At 39.2% G+C, this 24,882-nt stretch overlaps 1 protein-coding gene across 1 annotated transcript in view; it reads left to right on the top strand.

Moving 5' to 3' along the window:
• Positions 1-18,606, top strand: part of Ndnf (neuron derived neurotrophic factor) — a 37,129-nt gene extending 18,523 nt beyond the window's left edge. Inside the window, exons 2-4 of the mRNA XM_032906372.1 lie at positions 9,239-9,427; positions 14,285-14,409; positions 15,845-18,606. Of these exons, the coding sequence (XP_032762263.1) occupies positions 9,240-9,427; positions 14,285-14,409; positions 15,845-17,238 (1,707 nt within the window). The 5' untranslated portion in view covers position 9,239 and the 3' untranslated portion in view covers positions 17,239-18,606. The remainder of the gene's footprint in view (positions 1-9,238; positions 9,428-14,284; positions 14,410-15,844) is intronic.
• The last annotated feature ends 6,276 nt before the right edge of the window (positions 18,607-24,882 follow it).

Here is a 24,882-nt window from a genome sequence, read left to right as displayed (position 1 = left end):
ACGGAGTGACAGCAGATTCTGTTAACAGGGATGTCTCCACAAGGACATCTTTGCATGGGAGCACCGTTGTCACCTGCTGAGACCACACCACAGGACACACTAGGAGCCTCCTATGCAGTACTTTCTTTTTACATATGGAAATCCAAAACTGCAGTGCATTAATTTCTTTAATATTCAACCAAATCAGGGGATATTTTTTGTTTTATTTTGTTTTTTATTTATTTTTACTTTTATTTATTTATTTATTTTTACAAACTATCAACTAACTTCAGTCAACATTTTTCTTCTTTGAAAAGACAACAAAATCAAACCACTTCTAGGAATTTAAACATTACTTTTTGCGTTTCTGCCTTGAAGGGACTATTGCATCCAAAAGACAAGCTCTGGTACCCTAGGGTACCAGAGCATTCTCCTTGCTGACTGCCTGCAGGTTGGTGCAGACACAAGGACCAGTCCTTAGACCAACACCACATTTTCCTTTACAGCTAGGTCAATCACTTAAATATATTATCACTTGAGCTTAGATGATGTAAATAAAAACAAACGCCCTCTAGTTTAATAATAGAAATTTAAATGACTAAATATTTGCATGAAAGGAAAACAACAGAAATCTTTGTGGAGTACCATTCCTTAAATTATCCTCACTCAATTATAATCATGCATTTCTACTCTGTAATTAAACATTAAATTTCATTTTTTCCAGATGCATCTTCTTCAAGTCATTCAGGATAGTCTTCCCTTTGTGGGGCTGGGAGTTGCTTTGAATTTATTTCAAGTAACATAAAGTAAATCTTGATGTGGGAGTTTTAAAATTGTATCCTTTGTGCAGCCTGTTTACACCAGGAATTTGATCTTATGATTTATAGCACAGAATGGCTATCATCACCTGATGCCGTTCTTTACAAATATGTTCATGTTTTCTACAAAGATATTACAGACTTTGATTACCATCGAGGGAAGTTGGACATGTTCGCTTTATTCTAGTAACACCACTGAAGAGAGCTGTTGGTGGCAGTCCTGAGGAAGTTCCGTGTCTTCATTTACATCATGCTGCCACTTAGTAAGAGATTCTTGGTCGGATAAATCACAAACCACATAGTTTTTATTTACCAGACTTACAGATTACCCCCAACAATAACATAAGTAGCAGTAGGTCTACTGATTAGTTCGTAGCCAATTTAACCCAAGCTGGAATCATCTTGGAAGAAGGGAACTCAATTGAGAAAATGTTTCCATCTGATTGACCTGTAGGCAAGTCTTTGGGAACCTTTTGTTGATTAATGATTGACCGGGGTAGGGCCCAGCCCATTGTGGAGAGTGTCACCCCAGGGTAGAATGCCCTAGGTTATGGAAGAAAGCAAACTGAGTAAACCATGAGAGGCTAGCCGGTAAGGAGCGTTCATTCTTCTATGGCCTCTACTTCAGTTACTGCTTTCTGGTTCCTGTCTTGAGTTCCTTCCCAGACTTCCCTTCATGATGAAGTGTGACTTAGAGTTATTAGCCAGAGGGACCCTTTCTTCCACACATTGCTTTTGGTGATGGTGCTAGGACAATAGTCTATAAATACTAAAGGCAAGACTTCTAGTCGCTTAAAATGGTTTCTACTCAAGATTGCTGTTAGAATTTGTGGTTAAAGTCCGTTGAATGTATTTGTATAGCAAAACCTCATCCAGTGTATTTGCTTTTTATTACTGTTTAAACAGGTTAAATAGTAAATAGTGTTCGCCTAACAAGCCAATGGTTTGCTCAGGACTGGCAGGTGGGTCAGTCCACCCACGGGCTGTATGTAGATGCTCTAGGTGTCAGACTGCAAGCTTCACTTGTTTGCGTGTGGAATCAGTTGTGGACTTGGGCTTAGACAGTGTGCTTTAAGGTTTTACTTTGCTTATGTCTGGCCATTTAGCATTTCTCCAAGTTTATAGAAAAGAGGGATCAGTTTGACTTTATTTTCACTACACTAAAGGATCCATAGGATAAAAATTTGAAGGTCAGAAAGATGGCTAAGTTGGTAAAAGTTCTTGCTGGCAAGCTGGAATGTTTGAGTGGGATTCCTGGGATCCACATGTTAGAAAGAGAAAACTAAGTCCTGGACATTGTTCTCTGGTCTCCACACATTCATGCAACATCACACATGCACCAAGACATACCTCTCCCCACACATAGACAGCACCCACATACACAAATAAATGATTGAATAAATATTAATAAATGAAAATTATAAAAGGAGAATTTCAAATTAATGTTGAACATCTCAGACTAAAGGGTGCATCTTCAGTTTCCCATTATTTGCCCTATTCCTTAGTTTATGTAATGAAAGCAGCTCCTATTTCCTCATTGGTTGTGACTGGAGAGGTGTCTCAGCAGGTAAGAGTGTGTACTGCTCTTTCAGAGAGTTGGCTTTGGAGCCCAGAACTAACATCAGGTGACTCACACCTGCCTATAATTGTAATGTTATCAAATCTGGCCTCTGAGGGTACCTGTACTTATGTGCACATACCCATTAAACAGACACACATGTCCCAATAATTGAAAATAAAGCATCTACTTATTTATTGACTTCTTCTTTACAACCTGTCTTCACTTCATCCTGTACTCTTCTGAGTCCAGCAAAGGTGAAGAAAATGAGGTAGATGCATGTCTGCACCCAAGTTCTAAAACAAACTATTATCACATCAGCCTCACTGTAGTGTGTGCCTTCTCACCACACAGCAGCAGCAGATGCCACATTTTGCATTGAACAGACTCATCCTTTAGGACAACTCCTCATTGAGTTTCACTTCTACATCAGCATATATTTCTACATACTTTGACCTGAAAAATATATGCATGTGCTTACAGCACACAACTAAATATAGATCCTATTGTGTATTCTTCTTGGGCTCTCCCCATCATTATCAGTATAGAATGCATGGTAATCTTTAGGTGATATTTCAGAACCAATGTATCTTCACTCAACAGTTCCTAGGAAAGAGCTGGATAGAGCTGGGGATGACAGACATGATGGAGATGAGATGGAGATCAAGGAGGTGGAACGGACATAGAGATAGTGATAGAAATAGAGGTGGAGTCACAGATAAAGAAAGAAAAAGAACTAGAGATGGAGACAGAAATGGAGTGAAGAAGATGAACGGGGGGGAGTGGAAGAGGAGGGGAAAAGAAAAAGAAACCTTTTTTTTTTTGTAACTTCTAATCTGACATATATTGTCCTTCCAAACAATAAGATTATCTCATGTGTTTGTAGCCTGTAATCCCAAAGACTTTGGGACATCCAGACACCCAGATTCTTTCTTTTCTCCACAGGATTTAAAGGTGCATGCTGTTAAGGTGAAAGGATTTCGACAATGTAAGCATTGGCAGAGAATTGTTAACATCTCTCTGATCTAGACAACAGAAACTTCCAGTCCATACCATGACAGCAACCCTACTAGGTATTTAGAATAGCAGCATGCAGTTTTTCTGGATTGTTAGTCGTCATACAGCCATGTCAACTGACTTTCTTAGTGCAGCATATGCATGTGCATGGTTGCATATGTGTTTGCATACATATTTGAGGTAGATGTGGAACCATCCTGGCAACTTTTTACATCTGATTGAGCTATACACATGCTGTGGTAGAAGGAAAACAAGATTCCTTGCTACACATGGTCACAATCCACACATTATCCTCCAGATGGCCATGTAAGAAGTCATTCTGAAAGTGAAATTCTGACAAGTGAGTTTTTAATTATTGTTGCTTGGGGGCTTGTGTTGTTTTATTTCGGGAAAGGGAGGGATGCTATTTTTGTTTCTGTGAGTAAAAAAGTCTCATTGTAGCTTAGGCTAGCCATAAACTGTTATGTAGCTGAGGGTGAACTTGCAGTCCTGACCCTCCTACTTCTATCTCCCAAGAGCTGAGATTATATGTATATACCTCCTTGCCTGGCCTGGTTAATGCTACTGAATTCAAACTTTAAAGCTCTGGCTATGGAGAGATAGCAGAGAAGCAAAAGAAGTTATGCCATTAGAGGGCACTTTTGTAATTTTAGAAGTCTGTTCTTAGAGACTGACTTAGCAAGGCTTCCTCTGAAAAGGAATGCCTTTCCAGTTGTTTATTTAAAGTGGCTAATTGCTCACAAGCGACATGAAAGCAGGATGATAAGTTGAGGAAGGAAGGGGCCAGGAGGATGGGAGAAGAGATGGGGGGGGTGCCTAGAATGATGGAAAAGTGTAAGACAACATGTAAGTGAGAGTCTGGCATCAAAACCTATTATTTTGTACACTATTTTTTTTAAATTGAAGTAGCTAATCCTTAGAATGAAAGTTTTAGAGAGAACACATGGGTTAAAGAACTATAAACTTTAAGACTTCCATTTAAACAATCTCTAAATAAGTCCATTTTCGATCAGAGTATAAATTATGAATTAAATTCTACATATTATGTTTGCAAAATAATGGTTGATTACTCTTGGCTCGTTCTCAAAGTGTATTTTATTAAAAATAAATCCTGTCTATAATCTGATAACATTGAAAAAATGACTAATATTCATCACAGGAACTTTCCCCTTCCCAACTATTTCATGTCCATTATCTAACATTTATCTAGATCTAGCGTCTGCTTTTATTTATTAAAATATCATATTTTCTTAATATAGTTCTACCAGATATGTTTTTGGTTTCTGACAACCATCATATTTGTCATGTCAATTATGATGATCAGGGCAGACTGGTTTTACAGAGAAGAGTTTAAAATGCATATAACCTCAAAACATAGGAATTTATATTATGTCACACACGATGGTTCAAAAGTCAGTATTTTAAGCATACTTTCTTTCTTTCTTTCTTTCTTTATTTATTTATTTTGTGTGGAAGTTTCTACCATTGGTGTTCTAGAGAATGGACTTAGGTTGTCCAATTCACTGATCATCCCATATTTTAACATGGAAGAAACAATACTGAAGATGGCAAAGCAAAGTCGATATGTATTGAAATAATTCAGTAAATGCATCCTAAGAACTAGAAGAAAATGTCTGAATGTTCCCAACATATGTGCATAATAGAAGTTTAAGAATATAAAAATGTTAATTATTCTGATTTGATCAGTGTATGTTACATACATGCATCAAGTTACCATCCTGTTTTTCTTGAATGTATATAACTATTATGTGCCAATTTATTTTTTAACTTTATAAAGTTAACTCTGTTTTCTCTTGGTTGGAGTCTATTTCAATATTCAAGCTAATAATTAGTTTGTCACAGTTATGTGGCTATCTAAAGAAGGTGCAAGATTCCTGGGTTAGCATCCCCCAGAGGTACAGCCTCAGCTCTAATACCATTGTCTTCAGGTGGCTTCCTGACCTGTGACTTCCACAGATGATGAAGGAGGCAACTAAGTCTAGGGAATCCTCATCCTTCACTACTGGCAGTGACTACTCTCACTTTTGTATCCCAAGGCTTTATCCTCCAAGGATGTTAGGTTGACAAGTCCATAATCAAATCAAACAAACAAACAAAAAACTTTGAAATGCTTCTAAAATATAAAATTTTTTGAGCCCCAACATGACCTCACTCATCAAAAATTTCACACAAAAAACTTTACTTCGTGTACAAAATCATTAATTTTTCATGCGAATTTACCATTTATAAATTTGTGCTATTTCTAATAGTCATGGAATGCGGCTTCTCTCCATCCCAGACTTTCCTAAACAGACAGCCTAGGTTCACTTAGTGGAACTGTACAGTTGACAGCTTCATGGGCAGGCAGGGAGGCTACTGAGGTGTGCTGCCCTGGAGTAGTCAGATCCTCACATTCTCAAGACACTTATACAACTGCCTCTGGGGAGGCAAAGTTTAGGAACTGTACTACGAAAAGAAATGTCCAAATATGTTTTATTTGGTTAAAATAGGCAATCTTCCTAAGCACATTTTAAATATATTTTTTAAAGATTTATTTATTTATTTTATGTCTGTGAGTGCTCTATCTGCATGTGCACCTGCATGCCAGGAGAGGACATCAGAACTCATTATAGATGGTTGTGAGCTACCATGTGGTTGTTGAGACTTGAACTCAGGACCTCTGGAAAAACAGGTGCTCTTAACCGCTGAGCCATCTCTCCAGCCCCTAACCACATTTGATTTTGTGCTTAACAAATACCAAATGCTATTCATGTTTTCCTTTCAGTGAAGGCAGTAGTAGGGAAGACCGAAGGAACAAGGCACCTATCCATCTCAGCCCACCATGTCCCTGTTTGCTAGGGACAAGCTTCATGAGTTTGACTTGGATTCATTCAGTTGACTCTTGTAGACTTCTATCAGGATCTCACATAAGCTTGTACTTATACATCAACGTCCCTTCTGTTCCCTTTGACAGTCACCTTAGTATTTGAGAGACTTTATTTATTTTTCTTTAATTTTGCATAATATCTTTATTTTTCCATAATTTTTTTTACTTTACATGTCAATCTCAGCTCCCTCTGTCTCCCTTCCTCACTGTCCTGCCTTTACAAATCCCAACCTGTGTTACCCCGTCCATTCTCTGTGGAAAAGAGGAGGCCCCCACTTGTGAACCACATGACTCTGGAACATCTTGTTGCAGCAGGGATAGGCACATCCTCTCCTACTGAGGCTCAACCAGGCAGTCCAGGTAGGGGAAGGGGATCCAGTGGCAGGCAACAGAGTTAGAGAGAGCCACTGCTCTAATTGTTAGGGGATCCACATGAATACCAAGCAGCCCATCTGCTACGTATGCATAGGGGGCCTAGGTCCAGCCCCTACATGCTCTTTGGTTGGTGGTTTAGTCTCTGTGAGCCTCCATGAGCTCAAATTGGTTGACTCTGTAGGTCTTCCTGTTATATCCTTGACCTCTCTGGTTCACTCAATTCTATCCTCTTCTCTTTCACAAGACTCCTTGAAGCTCAGCTAATGTTTGGCTGCAGGTCTCCACATCTGTGTTCATCTGCAGCTAGATAAAACTTCCCAGGAGATTGGTATGCCAGATTGTTGTCTGCAGTCATAGCAGGGTATTAGTAACAGTGTCAGAGCTTGGCTCTCTCCCATGGGATAGCTTCAAGCTGGGCCATTCCTTGTTTGGCCATTCCCTCAATCTCTGCTCCACCTTTATCTCTACACATCTTGTAGAAAGGACAAATTTTGGGTCAAAGGTCCTACCTCCTTCTACTGAAAGTCTTGCCTGGCTACAGGAGAGATACCCAAGGGAGCCTGGTGTTTTCCCAGTGTCATCTAGTTCAGGTGATGCATTTAGGGCTCATTAACAGAATCTCTGTCCATTCTGAGTTCAGGGATCATCCATCAAAACCCTCCAGAAAACTGAGTTCCAGAGCAGTTGAACTGCCTAAAATCATACATCTAGTTAAAGAATAAAACTGAATGCTAGCTTTTTCAGTTCTCTGTCAAGTTTTCCTTCAATTATAGTGAAACTAAGTAAGAATAGACAATTTAAACAAAAATGAAAAACAAACCCACAGCATTCTTGAGAGATATTGCAAAGTTTAGATTCTTCAGCCAATTCTACCTGAAATTGGATCCCTCTCTGGCAATGTAATTGAGGTTTCATTTGTATGACAATACAAATACTATATTTGTATTGACCTACTTCATACTATATAATGATTCTGACTGATGTAGTAACCCAGTGTAGGCAAAACTTTCATAACATTTACTAAATATAGTAATGAAGCAGCAAACAGGGCATTGCATGTAGTAACTCCATTACGGCAGACATTTCGAGTGGCAAAGTAGATACAAAGCAGGCAAAAACATGTAGAAGAAGTTAGAACTTTTTGAGCAAGACGACTGTCGTATAAACTACTTATATCCTCATTATAAAGATTACTGTTTTCAAAACCCATATTTAGATATCTAAAAATTTTTAAATGTTTGTGTGTGTGTGTGTGTGTGTGTGTGTGTGTGTGTGTGTGTCTGCAAGTGAATGCCACAAATGTGTGGGTGTCTCAGAAGACCAGAAGCATTATATTCCCTTGAACTGGAGTTACAGGTTGTTATGAGTTGCCCTATGTGAGTGCTGGGAATAGAACTTGGCTCTTTTAGAACAGTAAGCACCGTTAACCATTGAGACATCTTTTTTGTTGTTGTTGATGGTATGGAACTTCAAAAATAGACAAAATTATTTCAAATGTATATATTTAACTTTCTCACTACAAGAAGTACTTAAGTGGAAAAAACCTTTATATTTTCTGATACTTGAATTCCTGAGAAATAATTCTTTATAAAATTTTGTAGGAAAAATATAGTACAGTTAACCAGAGGAACTGAACCTCACTTACCATGTCAACACTTCTTCCTATCTAGGCCACCCTACAGAAAACGAGAAGACAATGTTCTTAACAGCAGCCTTACATGTGTGGGCAGTAGAGAGTGAGGCCCTTTAACTGATACAGAGCCTTGATAGAAGTCAGTGATAAACACCACAATACAATTCAGTTGGAAAGATCCTTCAGGAAGTTAAGACCAATGACTTAAAGATCTGAGCAGCTTGTTCTACAGCTGATGTCTAAGTCCTGGATCTCAACATGCAAATTTGTATGCAAATGTGCTTCTGTTAGTTGTAACAATTAGATATCAATAAAATCACTTCCTTTGTGGCTTTGAACAAATTGTTTACAGATGATAGAGCTGAGCATTTTAATCATTTTTTAACAATTTATGAAACTCTAGTGTTAAGTAAAATATTATAAAAATTTCTGAGTCAATTTTTCAACAAGAATTTTAAAAATGTGTAAAATATTTCTGTTTTCCAGTGAGTCCCAACAGCTTAGGTTGGGATTGCTTGTTCAACTCTGTCAGTGACTAGTAACTTGGTTTCTGAGCAATGGCTCTGATCAGTCATGGGCATACATTTTGTAAAACTTGAAAGGACTGACCCTTGATGATCCTCCAAACTTCTGGACACTCACAGGATGTCTTTAGTAAGGATCCCATTGGCTTCTGTCACAAAGAAGTGAGGACTTTCTTTCTTAGGACTTTGGGAAGTTAATGCATTAAAAAAAGTCCTTTCATTACAAAACATTTTGTTTAATGTCTGGGATTCTAGTAAATCTACTCTCAATGTTATGAAATAGTTTAAATGAAACACAGTTGAATTGCTTCAAAATTGTGTGTGTAGGAGACACATGCTACATCACCGATTCTGTGTAAATGAAGAGTTCTGACTTGTCAGAAAGTTCCCTACTAGCCCCAGTATCTGCCTGCAGGACTAATTGAAAAGCTTGTTTCTGTTGCCCAGGATGGAGCTGCTCTACTGGTGTTTGCTGTGCCTCCTGTTACCACTCACCTCCAGGACCCAGAAGCTGCCCACCCGAGATGAGGAACTTTTCCAGATGCAGATCCGGGATAAGGCATTGTTTCACGATTCATCCGTGATTCCAGATGGAGCTGAAATCAGCAGTTACCTATTTAGAGATACACCTAGAAGGTACTGTCCTTGTAGTGATTAATGTCTTAAAAGAGGCTGCATAGAAGACAGCAAGCTTTCAAATGGAGTTCTGAAAGGCAACTTATGAACTGCATTGTGTAGTTTCTCTAAGTAAGGCAGGCGTAGGGGTCATGCAACTTTTGTTCATTGGGTAAGGCTGGCTTAGTCTCCTTTCTTGTGCTCGCTTTTTTGGTGCAAAAGGCAACACTGGTATTCATATGTGAAATGATTGCTTTCTAATTTCTATGAGAGTAAAGGATTTTAAGAAAGGCTCTGTAGGATTAAACGGAAATTAATTCAATGTGATAGAATGGATAGAATGGAGATAGAAGGAAATTCTGAGAAACTCAAATACTGAAAAACTGACAACTATCATGTCTTTCACTCCACTGTAAGCAACTGGGCTTCTGTTGTGTTTCTAAATATGCCCATCTTTGAAAGTTGTATACCTATATTCTATCTACCTATATGATATGCTTGAATTAGTACATTTGAAGGTATCAATCTGTCATGCTTTAACATTTCTTTGCCTTTCATTGTAAATCTTTTGAATTAAAAAAAAAATGTCCTATGGGGTCTGAGATGGCTTTGGATTCCAAAACATAGAATTGTCCCACATCACTAACCCACTTTCCAAAGACTGAGATAAAGGATCTTTATATTGTATTTTCAACTCCATGGAGGAAGAATTGTATTCTAAGCCTCTTCTATTTAATGCCCCCATTATTTCATTCTCTGATCAAGAATGACCACAGATGACCTGTTTTCAGAGGTGAAACGGGCATTGTTTCAAACCTGTAAAAAAGTAACTTGTGTGAAGGACCGCAGCACAGTAAGAACCGGCTGGAAGTGTGAATAATTATGAAGCCTTAAATGGTGTTCATGAGACTGAAGACATAAGATGAAATGCTTGCTTAGTACATGGAGCAGCTGGCTGCCCCAGGCCCCCAGAGGCTCAGTCTGTGAGAATAAGGAAAGATACACAGAGCCATGCATGACTTTGGAGGAATAGTAACTGAATTGTCATTGAGCATAGTTAGATTTGTGTCCTTGAAATATTTTAGTGAAGGAGACCATACCAAAATTTTTCTTTAAGCATGTCTTTCATTTCCCAAATATACTTGGGTTCTGTTCCCTTTGTAGTATTCTTTAAATTATGTAATCACATCATTTAATTAAATAAATGACTTACCCCTGCTCTTCTAAAACTTAAGTAAGCTGTACTTCCAAGGGTGGTATTAAAAATAACATTTTCTCTAAAACAGGTTTTCATTCTGTGGCATTACAAAACTGTCAATAAATATTCCTTCCCCTTTCTTCTATTTACTAATTTTTTATTTCCAAAAAAAAATTTTAAAAGCCCTTTGTATCTACACCTGAGAGAACTGTTTGCTTACACTAGTTAGGCAGAGTTATAGCTCCAAGAAGCAATGTAACTTCGGAACTGGGTGTATACAGTGGCGTGTGCACACAGCCATGTTGATGTTCTACCTCGGATGATTGTCCTAAGGAGTACAAAGAGACACCACATGTATATTGTTCTCATGTTTACATATACATTGCAAGGGTGGGTGGTTTGTGGTGTTCATCCCTCCTCATCCATACTTTACACCCATTCATTCCATTTCTACCAACCTTACTTGGCGGTACATGTCTGAACAACCTTACTTGGCAAGCCATGTCCTATCACTTCTTATTGTACCTCTGTTTTACGTGTGTTTTGTGTGTGCTTAATGATGAATGCATGGTATATGGCTGGGTCAGGTTCTCGCTTGTCCCTAACTTTCAAGCTTTCAGATGGAAGTATTGCCTCAGAGATGTCCTGCTCCTGTACATGCACGATGGTCATCCTGAGCAATGCAAACATCCTCCTTTCTGTTAAAGGTACAGTCTGTCATCAAGTTACTAATACACCATTGCGTAGCTAAGGAAAGAAACTGCTCTCTGAAGGAAGAGAACAGCAAACACATCAGATTGTTTTTGCTTCTAGCATTGCTAGCCTGTGCTGCTCCAATGAAATCCAAGAAACAAATCATGAAATTCCACACACTATTTGATACTATGTCTCCTTTTCTCTGTGATATGAAAAGGCTCAGCTTAATATCTCTGCTAAAGGATTAAAAAAAACCCTTCTCTTCAGAAAGTAGTCAGAACTAAATGAAAACTATTCTGACACATGTATGGGTGACCATGGTAAGTAGTGTATCAGACTTCACACAGTAAACAGTTAAATTATCAAGCTGTCATTTTAGATGATTGTCCAGTATTATTTTTAAGACACTGCATGAGCTTAATATGTTTCTCACTCTGTCTTTTCTTGCTTCTCATCACCTGCCATCCCTAAATTTATCTCTGCATAGTGAAGAGAAAAACTATTTTTGTTCAGATTCTATGTATTCAGATAGAAACAGATTCTGGATATAATGTCCTCAGGCTAGACTAATGAGATTGCTGTTAAGATTCCTGAGTTAGCTCATTGACTTAGAATTCATTCATTCAAAATTGTCCAGCAAGTGCTTGCTCTATGCAGAAATCTGTGTCAGCATGCTGAGAACAGGGCACATTACAGTGACATTGAAAATGAGCCCTAAGTGAGCCTTGGGGGGAATGTGAGATCAAATAATCACACAAATGCATACAGGCACAAACTGCAGTAAATGTGACAAGTGGAGAGCATAGTCCCTGAGAGAGGATTTGCAAACCTCTTCTGGAATAAGTGAGGAAAAATATTTCTGAAGAAGTAGCATCTAAATATGAGTAGAGCAGAGAGGGAGTTTTCAAAAAAAAAAAAAAAAACACATCTCAAAGACCCTGGAATGGGAAGTGTTTCAGAGATCACCAGAGTCCTCTGTGGTTACCGCACCAATAAGCTGAAGGGATGGAGACAAGAGCAGAACCTGGTGAGGAAGGTAAAACCTCACTGAGGAAGCTTGACCCAATTCTAAAATCTGAAGCTGTGAAAAGGTTCGAAGCTGAAAATGAAAACTTATGTGGTTTATACAAGTACAGTGCAAGGGGCATGACAATGATTTGTCTCCTTCTAGGAAACCTTAGCTTAAGCATAAGGGCCTGACAACTGCTCTTGTGTGAAGGATGTTTTTGAGTTGTGCTTGGGGAGTGGTGTGGAATACCTGTGAGAAATAATAAGGCTTAGACATAGGAAAGGAAATCTGACGTCATCAGTGATGAGTTGATTGACTTTTTCTCTTCTACTGGGAAAGAGAAATTCTACATACTTCATTTTCAATCAGTGGTAAAAGTTGGAAAAGAATGGTTCTTTCTCTGGTCACCCAGTGCTTCACCAGGTTCTAGAAATTTGAAATAGAACTTTGAATAGAGATTGCTCCTCTTTCAGTGGAAAGAATAGCTGGAAGTAAAACGATTTAACAGTGGAAATCACAATTGGTTAGTTGATTCAACAAATAGTTTTTAATTATTTCAGTGTCTGAGTATATACCAATGAAATAAATGAATACCCACTTGTAGCTGTCAGTCTAGTTGAGGGAGACAGAAAAATTAAAAAGGAATAAATGAAACATAATATGCTAGGTGCCAATAAATACTTTAAAATATAGTGAAAGGGACACTCATTGGCAAGAGTTGAAATGGATGTTCACAATGGTGCTGGAGTAGATAGAGAGCAGAAGTAAGAGCTTGAGCACATCCTGGCCTCTGTCTCAAAGAGCTCTGCTAGGTGGGGGAGGTATAGAGCATACACATAGGAAATGGCATACATGCACCACAGACAACAAAGCTCGGAGTGAAATGGTGGCAAGGCACATGCAGTTGAGTTGGACCAGGAGCGGACTTGATAGATACCATCAGCTCTGTGGGTCTAATTCTGCAGCACACAGGTCTCAGAAGGTTTTCAGCCAGGGGAAGTGCTGTGTTTGAGGTTTACAAAACCAGGAGCCTGATCAGGAGGCCACAGCAGGTCTCAGGCAAGAGGGACACTCATGTGAATGCCCGGACTCACTAGAGAGACTGGCTGCAGGAGAGGCGATCAGAGAGAGTAGAGTAGGAGTTGGGTACTGTGGTCAGCCTGACATATGTGTTGGGGGTGGGCATGTGGAGAAGAATATCTCAAGGGATGCTGAGTAATACAGCATATAGGAAATAAAGCCCATCCACCTCCTTCACCGTAGAGCGTTTGAGCTAGCCAGCACCTCTAGCAGTTTCCCTGATTTGCAAGGTTACAGCCTATGAAAGATAAGTAAAGTTATGAAGGCAATTTAAAGTTAGAATATGACCATTTTTATAGGTTACTGATATTTTTATTTTCCATGAAATATCTTCTGAGGTACATGAAAAATGTCTAAGGTAAAAACAAAGAACAGAATGTTTTTATTTTCTTTTTAATTATGCTTTAAAATTCTTAACACACTTAATTCAACAGGACATGTTGGTAATAAATAAATGAATAATAAATACACGTGCTGTGTTATCTTGCAAGCCAATGGTACTATGGTTTTGGGACTATGATGTTGGAAACTGATCTTTTGACGTAGCAGGTGACATGTCAGAGTACCATCAAGGTAACACAAACATTTGTCAAAGCATAATGCTATAGGGCACATAGAGAAGGCTTAGTGGCTATGACTTATTTCATGGTGGGGGCCCCTACAGTTGGACAAGAGTTCATCTTGAACCCTGAACAGTTGGTTGAATCTTCCTTTGTTACCTTCATTGTATTATTTGATATAAAGTGTGGTTGCCTATTTGAATTTGAGCTTTAAACTCATGGACTTTCTTTTCTCTGAAAAGTATTAAATGAATAAAACTGAAAACCAAGTGCCTTTTCTGATAAGACTTAATTGTAGTTATTAGAATTATCATAGAGTCTCAACTTTCCCATAGGTATTTCTTCATGGTTGAGGAAGATAACACCCCACTGTCAGTCACAGTGACACCTTGTGATGCGCCCTTGGAGTGGAAGCTTAGCCTCCAGGAGCTGCCTGAGGAGTCCAGTGCAGATGGGTCAGGTAAGCAGCAGAATGCACCTAGCCTCAGAGCTATTAAAGTTAGTCAAAAGCCCACATAGCCTTCTGAAAGTAACAACCTGGAGCCTGAAATGGAAAAATACCATGAGAAGATACTGATCCAAGTGAAAGAAAAGAGGCAAATGGGGGCGTGGAGGTGAGCAGTTTGGACAGTCTCCATGTCTATTCTCTGCAGGCCTGTCTACTTACTTGTAACATCTGAAACCTTAGGTCCTTGAGTTCAGCCTCAGATGTTCATTCTGGCTTAGTTGTTGTAAGGTCTAAAATCTCTCCATAGCCGTCATTGAGGCTCAATGAAGGTGAAGAGTGTTTCATCTCTAGGGAATAAAAGGTACATTAAAGAAGTAGAGAGGCATTTAGCAGTGTTTAATGGCCAGAATGAAAAGCAAGTTAGTAGGGGAAAAAAAAAGAGTTAGTCACCTAACAATGACAGAGGGTGGAAAGTAGATAACAGAAATCGAGTGAAAAACAGATGTAGCTCTTTCTAAGGGAAATTTAACTGAAAGATAAAGGCCTTCCAGATGTGCCCATGAGAAGGAAGCTTGTGAATTATCGTACTCTAGCAATTTTGGAAGAGCCCACGGGCAAACAATAAGACTTATAGTACACGGTCTCTGAGAATAACAGACATGGTAGTTCTGTTCTTCCCAGAATCGTGAAATAAGTTCATTCTGCACACTTTTAACTTATGTTAGTAAGCTGGAAAACAATTATTTGCACTGTTCACCCAGTGTTCTACCAAATTCTAGAAATTGTATGCTTATATCTACATTGTGTTGATGTTAACAACAGCTTAATAATTTTTAATGGAAAAAATAGACTTCCTTTGTACTATCTTGAGAAACAATTCTGAACACTGGTCCTTAAACTCCCTTCCTGGGCTTTATACCCTATATTTTAATCAGGTCATCCAGTTCCACTAACAATCATGGAATTAAAATAATGCTGACCATCTGCCAACATGTTTGATTCATATCTCTGAAATGTTTGGTCTTTGACTTAACTTTTCCTCAAACCTAACTGGATTCTGTCCCAAAGAAGAAATGTCTTGCTCATATGTGGGCATCATTTACAATAATAAAAGATAAACTGATAGTATTATTTTATGACATAAGCCAAAATAGGGTTCTAAAACTAAAGAGTTGTGTAGATTTATATACGTACGACAATATATTTTATTGAGCTATTAATTGTCCCCAAAAATGTATAAGAGCAAAGACTGGAAGGATGCACAGGAGTAAGAAGCTACTCTGTGGTGAGAAATTAGTGACTTCATGTTCATCTTGCTTCCATTGGTGCCATTGTCTCTGTTAGAAATATGTCATGTCTTAGACATGAAGATATGATGTTTAAGAACACAATCTAAGGCTGGCAATCCACAGTAACATGCAGCCTATATTTCTCCCTTGTTCCCCAGGTGACCCAGAACCACTTGACCAGCAGAAGCAGCAGATGACTGATGTGGAGGGCACAGAACTGTTCTCCTACAAGGGCAATGATGTAGAGTATTTTCTGTCTTCAAGTTCCCCATCTGGTTTGTATCAGTTGGAGCTTCTTTCAACAGAGAAAGACACACATTTCAAAGTATATGCCACCACCACTCCAGAATCTGATCAACCATACCCTGACTTACCATATGACCCCAGAGTTGATGTGACCTCCATTGGACGTACCACAGTCACTTTGGCCTGGAAGCAAAGCCCCACAGCTTCTATGCTGAAACAACCCATAGAGTACTGTGTGGTTATCAACAAGGAGCACAATTTCAAAAGCCTCTGTGCAGCAGAAACAAAGATGAGTGCAGATGATGCCTTCATGGTGGCGCCCAAACCTGGCCTAGACTTTAGCCCCTTTGACTTTGCCCATTTCGGATTTCCAACAGATAATTTGGGTAAAGATCGCAGCTTCTTGGCAAAGCCTTCTCCCAAAGTGGGGCGCCATGTCTACTGGAGGCCTAAGGTTGACATCAAAAAAATCTGCATAGGAAGTAAAAATATTTTCACAGTCTCCGACCTGAAGCCCAATACCCAGTACTACTTTGATGTCTTCATGGTCAATACCAACACTAACATGAGCACAGCTTTTGTGGGTGCCTTTGCCAGGACCAAGGAGGAGGCAAAACAGAAGACAGTGGAGCTCAAAGATGGGAGGGTCACAGATGTGGTCGTTAAAAGGAAGGGGAAAAAGTTTCTACGGTTTGCTCCAGTCTCCTCTCACCAAAAAGTCACCCTCTTTATTCACTCTTGTATGGACACTGTTCAAGTCCAAGTGAGAAGAGATGGGAAGCTGCTTCTGTCACAGAATGTGGAAGGCATTCGGCAGTTCCAGTTAAGAGGAAAACCCAAAGGAAAGTACCTCATTCGACTGAAAGGCAACAAGAAAGGAGCATCAATGTTGAAAATACTGGCCACCACCAGGCCCAGTAAGCATGCATTCCCCTCTCTTCCTGATGACACAAGAATCAAAGCCTTTGACAAGCTACGCACTTGCTCTTCAGTCACGGTGGCTTGGCTTGGCACCCAAGAGAGGAGAAAGTTTTGTATCTACAGAAAGGAAGTGGGTGGAAACTACAGTGAAGAGCAGAAGAGAAGAGAGAAAAACCAGTGCCTAGGACCAGACACCAGAAAGAAGTCAGAGAAGGTCCTTTGCAAGTATTTCCACAGCCAAAACCTGCAGAAAGCAGTGACGACAGAGACAATCAGAGATCTGCAACCTGGCAAGTCTTACCTGCTGGACGTTTATGTTGTAGGACATGGGGGACACTCTGTGAAGTATCAGAGTAAACTTGTGAAAACAAGGAAGGTCTGTTAGTTACCTTAAGTGAAGATCAGTAGAACTCCCGGAGAGATATGGAATCACACTGCCTGTTACTGACTACTCTCATGACAAACAGAAGTTGTACTTGAAAGAAAGGATAACAACATGTGTACATTGATGCCTGTCTAATGTAACGTGGAGACTTGTATTCACGCACACCTGTGGTACTTAGGGTCCATCTGTCTAATGCTGGCTAATGTCAAAGGAAGAGAGTATCTTGATGGATGCCACCCCTTACTTTGACCATTGCATGAACTGCTTCTAAATTATTTTATTACCTAAAATTTTAAAATATGCCATTCGTTGCACACATTCACAAATGCAAATCATTCCTCTCTATAGATGTTAGGGGAAATTTATATATAAATATATAAATATAAATTATTTTATAAAGTCTGTTTTAAATGTTGGTGTTTCTATTATTGTAAGCTATTAAATTTTTTCTCTGTTAAAGTATAGACCTAATCTAAGATCGCATCACTCTCTAAGCAGTAATATTGTTGTAAATTCTTATTTGTTCAGTAAAACGTTTAAATGCTGTCAGTATGTATCCCATGTAAAAACTTGATATACAATATATTCATGTACATAAAATTAAGAATATTAGATTATTACACTGTTCATTTTTCCAAGCAGTACTGTGGTATATTCAATCTCTTACCTGTCCTTAAAACTGCTTTTCTGTAAGTTGGCACCAAAATTTAGTCTTATTCAGTAGCTAGGAGGAAATGTTGCCTGTCTTGACATTTACTCTGCAGGCTCTACCAAAGGAGCATGAGGGCACTTTTATCCTCTACAGACTTTACTTGGAAATCCCAAGGCATCATGGAACCACAAGATTCAGAAACACTGGTAATTGTTAATCACCTAAAACAATATGACTTTAGGAGGATGTTACTGCCCACTATTCCCTTTCCCATTGAAAAAGTTAAGGAAATGGTAGGTGTGGACACAATGACACCGTGAAATACCTTCTATCATAAGAAATTGTCATTTGTAAAATCCTGACTCTAAACCCTTGTGTTCTATGGCTACAGTGGGGACAGGCACAATGGTGCTGTCCACTGCATGCTGGCACAGCCTTTGCTGTCAAGAGTTCACCAGCGTCATTGCTATGGAGTATAGGAATACTATGGCTGAGACAGGGCTACTTATAACTCCCTATGATGTGTGCTCTACCTTACCTTAAGAGAAAATAGACTGTTGTGCCATACTCTCTAACTCCTTGGCAGTAACTTTCAGCAAAATTAATGCATCCATGCGATGCAGGAACAATATCTGAAATAATTTTTTGAAAGCTGACGACTATATACCAATGCTTTATTTAAGTAGCTTCAATAAATGGAGAAACTGACAAATGAACACCCAGAGAAATTATTCATCTACAAATGTGGGGAAAACAGCTTCCTAATTTTGCTGAGGAACTTGTAAGTGGGACTGCAGTGAATCAGATTACTGTTGCTCTGAAGGTCTGGGATCTTGGATACTGCCTAACTCCCAGCATCTGGGAACCAGGCTGAGCTGATCTAACCAAGCTTTGAGTTTTCTGCTAGGTGTGATGGTAGTTTCTTCATATTGTGGACAAATACAAGAATCCTCTAATGACACAAGGGAGAAAATTGCCTTTTAAAACTAAGGAGAACCAAACACATATAATGAAAAATCTACTGATCACAACCATGGGGAAATCCATGAAAACTGTGCCTTGCTACACATTGATGCACTAAGATTTCAAGAGCATCCAGGTAGATGAGGGCCAAGACTCATTCATTCCCACTTTAGAAAGAACTACAATATGCTAATATGAAAGCAAAACCTGGCCTACGCTGACGTCTGAGTGAGCAATAGCTACTGAGGGAGATGATGCCCAATGCCGTGTGTAGACATTGAACAGAGAAGGTTTTGAGATATTTAGCTCATGATCTTTCCCTTTCAAGTGCAATGCCAGAGAAAGAACAGAATATATTTAAAATGAGAGAAAAACATAGGAAAGTTTCGCCCAAGTGTGGTGGTACACAAATGTGTACCAGGAAACGGAGACAGACAGAGTTTTGTGAGTTTGAGTTCAGCCTGGCCTATTTAATGAGCTACATGGTAATGTAGAAAAATAAAACAAAGCAAGACAAACAAATGGTTTTAGAGTTGAAAGAGGTAAGCACATTACTATGCAGACTGAAAATGTTTTCCAAATACAAGTCATCAATTTTTGGTTGAAACGAAACATTCATTTATAGGTTAGTGTTTAAAAAGTAGTCTTTTACTGCAATAATTTCTTAAGTGTCTTAAGAACTGATGACTGTAAGTGATCACTTCAAAATTCTAAGAAAAGAATTTTGAAGATTGGAGTATTTCTAATATGTTTGCATGTACAAAGTTAAGATCAGAAGTTTATTAGTCCATTAATTAACATGTATGCAAACATGCATTCTTCATCTCCAAAACACATAACAGAACTTTAAGAATTAATTTATAATCAGTATGTCGATTAATCAGCCTGCAGAATATTTTGTCTGCATGCATATCTCTGTACCAAGTGTGTGCCTGGTGCCTATGCAGGCTAGAATTGAGTGTGAATCTCTGAGGATGTAGGTACAGACAATTGTGAGCCACCATGTGGGTACTGGGAAGTGAACCTCAGTTCTCTGGAAGAGGAGCCAGTGCTCTTAATCACTGAGCCATCTATCCAGACCCTCAGTCAATTTTACACATGTATTCAAAGATTAGAACTAAAAGGACATATGCAATGTTTGATTTTGTTGCCCAAAACACATCTGAAGTAGCTAATATTTCTATGTCCTCAATAGTCTAGTGAAATGATGAGTTCAGTTTAAACTGACAAATTACAGAATTCAAGGTACAGTTAATTCTTCTTTTAAAAGTTTAAAAATATGTTTGTGTATGTATAGAGGCTCTCTGTGCATACATGTTTCTTGTATCTGCAGAAGACTGAAGGGGGCATTGGCTCCCTTAGAACTGGAGTTACAGGCGGTTGTGACCTGACATGAGGATGTGGGGCGTTGAACCTGGGTCTCCTGGAAGAGCAGCCAGTGCTCTGATCCACTGAGCCATCTCACCAACCTGATAACCTAGTGTTCATTGCTTACTTTGTGAGGTTGGGGGTGGGTGCACTCAGTGAAATCAGACACAAACACATTTTGGCATACAGTTTGCTGATTAGGTGGACTTTAATCCAGAATCCCTTCAGTACTTTGCCACCCCTTTGCATAGGTAAACTAACCCTGCCATCTGCCTTACAATGGGGGTCTACTCAGGACACCAACCCATGTTTCTTAACACCTTGTCAACAGTTCAACAGATCACCTGGTGATAACATCCCACTTTACAAGGAGGAAAGTGATGTCTCCCTAGGACTGGAACACAGCTTCCTTTATTCCCAACTTACTGCTTTCTCAGGACTTGGTTTTAAGCATGAGTTTGCTTTACTTTAGGAAGCATACCCTAACAGCTTACCCAGTTTGTTTTTACAGACCAGCTGCCTGATCAGCAGAACAAAACAAAGGAAACCCACTGGCTAACTTGAACCAGCTCATTGGGAAATCACCGTGGTCGCTGCCTTTCCCACCTTAATAAGGTCATAGAGATAAAATCCTGCTTTCAGCTTCTCTTCCCAGACCAAGCTGATAGGGTTCCATGAAGGTGTCAGCTGTCATCTATTTGTCGTTTTTCTGGGTGGTCTGGGAGACATCAGGTCACCCAGGGAGCTTGACTCAGAAGAGTATACAGTACTCTGCTACCTCAGCCTTTGTTATTGGTTTGAAAACAGGAAGTACCAAAGAGAAGAGCAGCCCAAACAATAGAGTAGAGCAGGAAGGACAGGTTTATCCAATTTGCTTCTCTCAGAGACCCAGGAGATGAAGAGAAGTGAGAGTTGTAAGACAATTCTATTTTATTAAGATTTTGTATGCTGTCCTACATGCAACTCACCCTGGAAATTCTGACCCAAATCACCATCCTATGTTAAAATTGTATCCCACTGACAGAAACTTAATTTCCTAGGTGTGCCCACCGTGTGTGTAAACGTGATTGATTTGAATTACAGTCTTTCAGAGCCTGCCCATATTTCTTTCACAGATAGTTTTGTAATATTCTTCTCACTTGCAAATAAGAAAGAAAGGTTGTTGATGCACTGCCTGAAAAAAGAATTGGCCCACAATTGAAGAGCTGAGTCGTAGGCATACCAACACTGCTTCACTGTCCCTGTGCAGGTCTCCATACAGATAGGAAGGGACCAGTTTTGGTGTGGGAAGGTGCCCTGGGTCCTAGTCAAATCCAAGGATGTTTATACTATTCTGCATTACCATGTTTCATAGTTGTAGGGATTACATCCAGAGGTATTACAGACCAAGGATGTTACTGGAATGTAGCCACTACTCACTATGCTGCTCAGGAGAACTTTCTGGGAAAAGAGCTGCTCTTGAAACTTGCTAGAAATGTATTTAGACTAAACCAAGGGCAGACATAATAAGGCAACTTCCCAGAACAGTGTTTTGCCCTAAGAGATTAGGTAAGGGAATTATGTTTGAGTAAACACAAAGGTGTAAATCAGAGGGATTGGAGGAGATCAGGGCTGATTGAGGGTGACAGGATGCAGATATTGCAGTCTGAAAAACAAGAGCAAATTGAAAATGCAACTGGAATGGGCCTGCTGTATGAGGCTGGCCCTAGCATAAAACTGGGCTATTTAAGCAGCAGTTTCAAATCATAGTCTCTCGTCATTTTGATTTGCATTTTCCTGATGAATAAGGATGTTGAACATTTCTGTAAGAGCTTCTCTACCATTCCAGATTCCTCTGTTGACAATTTTCTGATTAGCCCTGTACCCCATTCTTTAATTAGGGTATTTGGGTTATTGGTGTCTAACTTCTTGAGTTCTTTATAAATTTTGGATGCTAGCCCCCTATCGGATGTAGAGATTTTTCTTTTTTTCCCAATCTGTAGGTTGCCATTTTGTCTCATCCTTACAGATGCTTTCAGTTTCATGAGGTCTCATTTATCAATTGTTGATTTTAGAGCCTAAGCCATTGGTTTTCTGTTCAGGAAAAATTTCCCTGAGCCAATTCATTCAAGGCTACTTCCCACTTTTTCTTCTATTAGATTCAGTGTATCTGGTTTTATATTGAGCTCCTTGATCTACTTGGACTTGAGCTTTGCACTCTCTACCTCCTTCTCTTCTTCCTTCCCCCCTTTCTCTCTCCCTCCTTTTATCTCTCTAAACCCTTCTGCTCCTCTCTTTTATCCTTCTCCCCCTCACTCCACCTTCTCACAAACTGCCTAAAATTAGTTCCCATTCAAATTATCATGATTTGGACATAAGCAAAATATGTAGTTCTTTTATATAATTGCCTCTTGGTATAATCTCTCGACTGTGAAAACATGGTAGCACCGGATAATATAAGCAGTTTTCAGGGTGAACCTTACAAAATCCCAAGGTATACATAATTAATCATTATTATAACAAGGTATTCCTTCTGAAAAAATTCATTTATACTAAGCAGAACCAAGCATATAGTACTTGGAACACAGAAGATTGATTGGGGTGTTCTAGAAAATGCACCCTGGACTGTCAAGGAAGATTTAGTATAGGAGTGCTTTTATCACACTGTCTGGAATAGTCATACAGTGCTAGTCAGACACCCAAAGAAGCACAGAAGAAGGTCTGCTCTGAATATTCTCTGTTCCTGAGTTTGGGGAAGTGGCTCTGAGGCTAAAACACCGGCTGTTCTTCTAGAGTATCTAGTCTAAATCCTAGCACCTACATGGCAATTCACAACCATTTGTAACTTCGGTCTCATATCTAACACCTTTTTCCTGTCTTTGCAGTCACCAGGCACAAATGTGGTACACAGACATCATGCAGACAAAACATCCATACACATAAAATAAATATATTACTTTAAAACTTGTCTGAATGCAAAATAACCAGACTATAATTTACCCATACCCACAGTAATGATAATAGGCACAGATGGCTCCAAGCAGTTAATAGCACCTCTGTAGTCCAATGCTTGGTTTCCGTGTGGGTCAGCAATGGCTAAGCCTTAGAACATTTCATGCTTTCTGCATTTTCTGGATATGGTAAGTGCTTTAAGTGGGACAAACAAGCACACATACATTCACTTAAATACAAAAATAACATCCCAGCCATTTTATTGTGACGAGTGTTTTATAAGGCATTTTAATTAGTAGCATAAACTTTCTATCTCCTTACGGGAGCTTACCATTTCTGTCTCCCAGCTATAAGGTACAGGTTGTCGAATTCCTCAGCCTTTCACCAACATAAAACTCAATGCTCGGGTACAGAGAAATGACTGGAATCTGAAAGAAAGGTACTGAGTCACAACACAAACAATTCATTGTCGTACAGGTCTGAGTGACTAATGATAGACACTGGAGGGTCAGTACAGCGGTGTGCTGGACATATGTGGCTGCTCTCAGTATCAGATGCCAGTTAGTTAGCAGCTCCCATGGGCAGTCATTCCAGGAGGCCCAACTTAAAGTGGGCAGATGTGTACTGTGTTCTAAAGATTTGGGTACCAAAGCATACAGAATGTTCATGTTCTGTTGTGGCGATATTGGAAGAGCAGAACTACTGTTTTTTAGAGTTCTTAGATTGTGATTGTCCTTCATGATGCTCATGCCAACTTTCAAAGTCTCCATGGCTTATTCATGTGAAAAAAAGGAAAATATTCCTTTATTCAGCTAAGCTTTCTTTTTTCTGCTAAAGTTATGTGCTTTTTAATAGGAGAAAGGAGAGTGGTAGAAATGAAATTTTGGGTGTTTTTTTTTTTAAATTCTGGGAATCAAACTTCTTTATTTGCGAAATGAGGAGAGTGATGGTTTCCTTCTGGGAAAAGCATCGGAAACAAAGTTCACCCTGAATGCTGAACATGTGAAACACTCATAGCAACGATCAGATGATCAAATGAGGCCAGGGTTGCATTCTTGTTTACCAAAAGGGATGAACAAAGAAATGATACAATGTGCCCAAGGCCACAGGATAACGAGAACAGTTAAGGCCACAGTAGGACCAGGATGTGTGAGATTTTTCTGACTCTTAACATGTGCATAACCACATGATTATGAGTGGTGATACTTATTCATGAACCAGAATTTCATTAGGATAGGATACTGAGAAGTCATGTAAAGAAAGAAGGATAAATTAGCATGCTTGAAGCTTGCCTGGACATTGACAAAACATCAGTGAGATGAATAAGTGTGGGCAACCTAAAACAGAAAAGAAACCATTGGCAAATGGTTGCTGAGTTCTTTATAATGTATAGAATTTTTCTATCTTATACTGTGTTATATGCCACCACAATAAACTGGTTGGTACTTGATTCCATCTATTAGTCTCTAGACTTCGCTGTGATACTCATATATGGTATGAATGTCTGTGATATGAATTAATAAAGGTTTCTTTAATGCTCCGGTTCAGTACACAAGCAGTTATCTGTGGTTGTCATTTCTGTCCTGCTGTGTGTATATTGCTATTCTCTGTCATTGTTTTCTTTAATAGAAGGTATTTGGGGATTTTTCACTACATAGCTGCCAAGCCTTGTGTTGAGAGCTTTATCTTGAGCTGAAGATTGTATCGTTGATTCATGTAACCAACTTCTG

This window comes from Rattus rattus, chromosome 6 (genome assembly GCF_011064425.1).
Source record: "Rattus rattus isolate New Zealand chromosome 6, Rrattus_CSIRO_v1, whole genome shotgun sequence".
In the NCBI taxonomy this organism is placed as follows: Eukaryota; Metazoa; Chordata; class Mammalia; order Rodentia; family Muridae; genus Rattus; species Rattus rattus.
This window is presented reverse-complemented; position numbering and strand designations above follow the sequence as displayed.